The sequence below is a fragment of the Parasteatoda tepidariorum genome, chromosome 4 (genome assembly GCF_043381705.1).
Source record: "Parasteatoda tepidariorum isolate YZ-2023 chromosome 4, CAS_Ptep_4.0, whole genome shotgun sequence".
Classification (NCBI taxonomy): domain Eukaryota; kingdom Metazoa; phylum Arthropoda; class Arachnida; order Araneae; family Theridiidae; genus Parasteatoda; species Parasteatoda tepidariorum.
In genome coordinates, this window is record NC_092207.1 from 95334079 (window position 1) to 95340682 (window position 6604).

The window sequence follows — 6604 nt, forward strand, 5'->3', positions numbered from 1 at the left end:
TTGATGATGAAAAGAAAGAAATATCCTATAGCTTTGAAAGTGATTTTAGTTATTCTAGTCAATTTTAAAATTAGTGAAACTTTGCTATAATGTCAAAGTGCTCTGAAATTTTACCAGTTATTTGTTTATTCTATAGAATTACAATGAATTTTCCTAAAAGTAATTCAAAACTTTCTTTAATGTCTTATGATCGTAGAAATAATCTCAGTCTCCGGTAAACCTGGTAGAATAAACGGATGCTCTATTTCTCAAAAGTCGGAACTTTAGAAAAATATGATTTGTAAGCAGTTTCCTGTTGCTTCAATATGTTATACAGTTCATCCCCTACAATGTTACTTTGCATATTTTTTCTGATGTTTTCATTAATTCATTATGAGGCTCTAAAATTTTTTGAGGTTCTGTTCAAAAAATTAAATTAGCTGCTGCATTTAGTTAAAATAAAGCTTGTAAAAAGTGTGTTTAATTGTTTAATAAAAATCTTAATAATTTTAATGCAATAAAAAAATTTTAATTATGTGATTTTTTGTACTACTAACATTGAACTGATGAATTCTAAAAGCCTTTGGTAATAATTAATGTTCAAGTTGAGCACTATGCTTCATAAAGATTTTTATAAAATTTAATATGAAGGTAATCTGAGAAAAATAGGAAATTTTGGTGCTACACAGTGTTCCATTATAATCACCCATAATATATATCTAAAAAGTTTGTTGAAAAAGCTACAAAATAGCATTTGAACTTCCATTATAATTAAATAAATCAATTTATTTTTAATTTCACCTTCACTGTGATAGATGTCAATAATTTATTCAAATTTTGATAGTTTTTATTTTTATTTTACTTCACTTAAATTTCAAGTTTTCTAAAGGGCAGTGATTATGAAATACCATAAGTGGGTGTTTTGAGTCAAAATAATTTTATCCTTGGAATATTGTAGGTAGAGGGGCTGCCATGATCATAGAATCCCTTCAATTGTATTATCATATCCATTGTTTCCAATGCTGTGTTTGCCAAGCTCAACTGGGGAATGGATCCTGTGGAACAGATGTTAGAGTTAGAAATAATAAGCTTCACTGTCACAATTGTTACAGCAATGATGAAGGTAATTTTAAACTATTAAAAGTCAATTATTATTATATATAGTTTGAAGATGGCATAAAAAAGTTTTCTTGCTATTACTACAGCATTTCAATAAAACCTAAAAAATATGTTAGTTATCTCAAAACTTTTATCTTTGTATCTGTCATAATTCAATGATTTATTTAAAGATAAATCAAAATTTTAAGTTGTCTATAATCAGTAGCTATACAATAAGTTTGCAAGTTTATATCAGGCTTCTTTTTCCCTTATTGCCCTTAAAAAGATACCCACATTTTTTCTGTTTTAATGTTTTGTAAATATTTTGTTTAATCTCTCTCTCTCTATATATATATTTATAATAATTAGTTTTAGACTACTTTTACTCAAATTCTGTTGGTACTAGTCTTTGGAAATTGTCTATAAATTGACATTTTTAATAAATTAAGAAATATATTTTTTCAACCTCAACTTAACAGAACATCCCAAGCATGCATAGTTATGCATGTAAATTTTATTAAGGCACCCTATCTTCTTTTCAATCTCTACAGCCCTTAGTGAGCTTTAGCTTTCTCAACAAAATAAAATTCCACATCTCTCTCTCTCCCCAGATTTCTTTTTCTAGTTTTTTTGTATTTTTTTTGGTCTTGATCTTTTCTTTTTGTTATTAAATTTTTCTTTCATGATTTTCTTAGGCATGTCCTATCCACTCTATTCTTTTTTTGTATGTGCTTGGATAAATCTTATAATGGTTGGATCTTTTTCTCCAAGAGTTATAATTATTAAGCTCTCCATAAATTATTCTACAATCGACATTTCTTAATACATTTTCACCATCGTATAAAACCCAGGTTTCAGATCCATGTGTTAGAATCAACCTTATTAACGTTTTATATATTTGCATTTTACTTTTTAATAGTCAATTATTTTTTCTCCAGACTATGACATAATCAGGAATTTTATTTTGGTTTCATTAATCTCTAAGCCTTATTTCATTTGCTTTTTCTATAAACTCTTTTATCAGTTGTCTATTTTTTTGTTCTTTGCATTAATTATTATATTATCAGTATGCCCAGATTTGTGTCGACTTAGTGAATATATTTCCTCATTGGTTGATTGATGTGATCACCAAATGCAAGGCTATATTGAACAATGCAGCTAATAGCAAATTACCTTGCTTAATACCTTTGTTAAACTCAAATGCATCTCCAGTTCTTTCACCTTTATAAGTTTTGAAGGTATGGCAAATGCTTGCTTGAAGTCTATAAAAAGCAAGTATGAATCAGTATCATATTCATAAAACTTTTTCATCATCTGTGTAACTAAAAAAGCTGATCCACTATTCCTATATTTTGTTTAAATCCATGTTGATATTCACGCATAGATGGTTCTACAAGTTTTTATTAATAAACTTGAAAATATTTTATATATTGTATTTAATAAGATTATCCCTCTGTATTTTTTGTGATTATACTTATTCTGTTTTGTACAGGGGGCAAATAATTCTAATTCTTTTCCTCTGGCATTATCTCTGTCACACAGATTACTCTATCTTAGAGGAGGATAAGTTAACTCCTCTTATTTTTTCTTTTCTAGCAGTTTGCCCAAATAAATAGTTAAAGTTAACCCAAAACTCTTTTTTGAGCGAAGTATATTTTAAAATGTGCTACTACTTACAAAAGTAAGCTTTGCAGATGGTTAACTGAGTGTAAAGAATAACCGAATTCTATAACTGAAATGGAACTCTTAATCTACTGGCGTATCCTTCCCTATGTTATGTTTATGAGATAATGGATGTAGAGAATTGATAGGGACATTTTGTTTTTAAAATTGTATTTACATTAACCTGTAATTTTTCTACTCATAAGTTTTCTTTCTGTTTTTGTATTTTATAAACTCTATAAAATCAATAGCCTTAAATTGATTTATGGAAATTAAATCATGATATAATTAAAGGATAAAAGTTGGCATATTTTGAGTATTCAGTTATTTATTAAGTGAAATGGATTTACAAAAATATTGATATATAGCACAAGTCATATGTTCGACATTAGGAGTACATTAATATAGGATGCCATGTTTTTAATCTTAGAGGTGAAAATAAATCGGAAGTATAACGGGAAATTTTATTTTAAATTTTAACCACCTGTGCTTAGCTTTATGCGGTTAACCATCCATTGCTTCAATTTCACTAACCTTGTTTTATGGTTCAACTAATATTAGTTAATTTTCGTTAAAAACAATTTGTTTTTCTTAAAAGCTGTATAATTTAAAATGTTTATTACACTAAATCTATAAATTTAATTGAACTATTTTAATTTTATTACAGCTGGTTTGAAGTTCAGCCAAGTGTAAAGAAAAGCAATATTGTAATTAAATGTAAATAAAAAGTAAAATATTGTATTAAACTTCTATTTAAATTGTCTACGTTTTTCTCTGAAATTTTAAATCTGCTTGCAATTGAGTACTAAAAGTTTGAATTTGTAAATAAGTTATTTTTGCATTCATGTTCATCTGTACAATATTACAAATATGATTCATAATTGCATATTTCCATTATACATATCTTCTAAAATACAGTTTAAATATTTATAATCATTTAATAATGGTTTGTTTCTATTTCAACATGGAACATAATTTAAATTCTTTAATATATGTTACGGTTCTATTCATTAAGCTTTTAGTCCAAAAAATGCAATTTTGTCTATCTATAAGTTTTAACTTTATTTTAGAAATTTTTGAAGTGCGTTAAGTATTTAAACTATTTTTTCCATCTTTAATAATTTCTTTGATTATGGCACTGTTTTTCTCTTAAAGAAATATATTGTATGGTTATATTTTTCTTTGAATAGCTATAGTGTTTGAAAGGATACTGTGATATTTGAGATAATCAGCATTTTTGTACAAAATTGCAAATCTTCTCTATTGTTAAATTTTTAGGTTAATTAAAAAAGTATTTTTTTAATTATATTTTGTTAGTGTGTAAATATGTATTTATTTATGTTTTAAGTGTATGATCCAATCCAATTTTCTTCTCATATGAAAAAATATAATTTTAAAAGTAGAAAATTAAATGTCTTAAACTATTTTTCATAAATATCTTATAATTTTATGTCTTTTTGGGGAAGAAAAAATTTATTTAAAATATCATTGCAACCTTTATTGTAATTTTATGGATAATAATTACTAAAAATTTAATCTTATGTTCATAAATGTCTGTAAATTAAGTGACTGTGATTTGAAGTTCCTGTTCTTAGTTTCAGTGAATCTTTTAGTACAAGAAAAAGCTTTGAAAAATATGGTACATCTATTTTACTATACTGTCACGTTCTTTACAGGATTGTAGTTGTGTAAATAAAGGAATTTTAGCTGTAGTTTATTGTTATTCTTTTCACTCTTGTTTAATATTTAATTAAAATTTATATCTGCTATTGATCGAATTTTCAAGTGTTAAATTATAAATTCCGCCTAAACATTTTGAATAAAAATGTGTAAAAATCAATATTCAAATTTTACAGTATAGAATTCGTTGTTGAATGACTTACTGCTCAAAAAGAATTATTGTGTAATTTTTTTTGTCAACAAAAATACTTTAAAATCCATTTTTTTCAGTATCAGCTTTAAATTTAGAGCCATTTCCTTGAAAATATTATTTTTCTCCTCTTAATAAATAACCTAAGTATAATAAAACATGAAGTTGCTTTTTGATTTACAAATTATTTATTAAAATTGTCTGTTAGTTGGAGCTAATTTTAGCACATTTTATGAAAAATACTTAAACTTTAGAAGAGTCTTACTAGAAATTCTTTCATTTTATTTTGTTTCTCTAATCTGAGTTGGGTAATCAATGTTGCATGTTATTATTGGGGTTAATAATAGCCTACATGTATTCAAAATAGAATATTTATATCATTATTAGTGTCATATCTAATGTAAATTTAATAATTCGTTATGTGTAATTGGGTTGATGATAGGTTTTATGTCTATCTTAATTGTAATCGTAAATTATAATTACTTGTAATAAATTTTCATTTGGCCTAACTCAACTTCAAATATATTATTAAATGTTTGCACTAAAGCTAATAAAACTAGCATATCTATCTAGTAAATTTAGCTAAAAACTTGTCATTTAATGTAATCACAAAATACAAATTTAGCATTCAATAAAAAACCTTTTAGATTACAATAATAAAATTACTCCAATATTAGCTCTGGCAAATGCAAAAACTGCCTGCATTTAAACGTTTTCACAATTTCCCAGAATGCCTTGGCTAGAATTTGTACTCCCATTAACATAAGTGGCTGAAAATAAGATAAATGATGAAAATAAAAAGTAAAGCGTATCATTGGCAAAGATCATGGAGATTAGGGCTTCCTATTTTGTGACTAACGGCATAATTTTGGCAATGTGGTCAGCATTACCTGCAGAACGTCTTTACTTCCCAAAAAAACCTGCCAACTACTCCGCTTTTTGCAAAATATTTTATAGAGTGGTAGACATTTGAAACAGGGTTCCCACGGTTCTTAGAAGTCCTTAAAAACTGCTTAATTTTTATTTTGGAAAATAAGGGCCCTTAAAAGTACTTAATTTTAGTACAAGGTTTTTAAAAGTTCTTAATTTTATCAGCATCACCATACTTGATAAGAACTATTTTTTTTTTCTTACAAAACCTATTTTTAAAAAAAGTATTTCTTTTGTTACATAGAATGAGACCCCCATGGCAAAATTGTGGCGACATTGTCACAGATTATTAAAGAGTTTTTCGAAAAAGATTCCTCCTTAGGGAAAAAAGGCTTTTTNCTGAGCAAGTATTTTTTCTTTTTTTTTTTTCTGCAGAATTATATTCAAAAGATGCCCTTCTCCCACATCAGAGGGAAACAAAATGCTCATGATTTCTTNAAATGATGAAAATAAAAAGTAAAGCGTATCATTGGCAAAGATCATGGAGATTAGGGCTTCCTATTTTGTGACTAACGGCATAATTTTGGCAATGTGGTCAGCATTACCTGCAGAACGTCTTTACTTCCCAAAAAAACCTGCCAACTACTCCGCTTTTTGCAAAATATTTTATAGAGTGGTAGACATTTGAAACAGGGTTCCCACGGTTCTTAGAAGTCCTTAAAAACTGCTTAATTTTTATTTTGGAAAATAAAGGCCCTTAAAAGTACTTAATTTTAGTACAAGGTTTTTAAAAGCTCTTAATTTTATCAGCATCACCATACTTGATAAGAACTATTTTTTTTTTTTTTGTCTTACAAAACCTATTTTTAAAAAAAGTATTTCTTTTATTACATAGAATGAGACCCCCATGGAAAAATTGTGGTGACATTGTCACAGATTATTAAAGAGTTTTTCAAAAAAGATTCCTCCTTAGGGAAAAAAGGGTTTTTTTTGTTTTGTTTTTTTCTGCAGAATTATATTCAAATGATGCCCTTCTCCCACATCAGAGGGAAGCAAAATGCTCATGATTTCTTATTTAAGAATAATGAAAAAAATACAAAATCTTAATTTGTGCACTTAATTTTA

General features: G+C 26.7%; 1 protein-coding gene across 1 annotated transcript in view; it reads left to right on the plus strand.

Annotated features, from left to right (window-relative positions):
• LOC107439920 (smallish) overlaps nt 1–4451 on the plus strand; it is a gene marked incomplete in the record, with an annotated part of 81897 nt that extends 77446 nt beyond the window's left edge. Inside the window, 2 exon segments of the mRNA XM_071180214.1 lie at nt 938–1102; nt 3407–4451. Coding sequence (XP_071036315.1) covers nt 938–1102; nt 3407–3432 — 191 coding nt within the window.
• Nucleotides 4452–6604: the final 2153 nt, after the last annotated feature.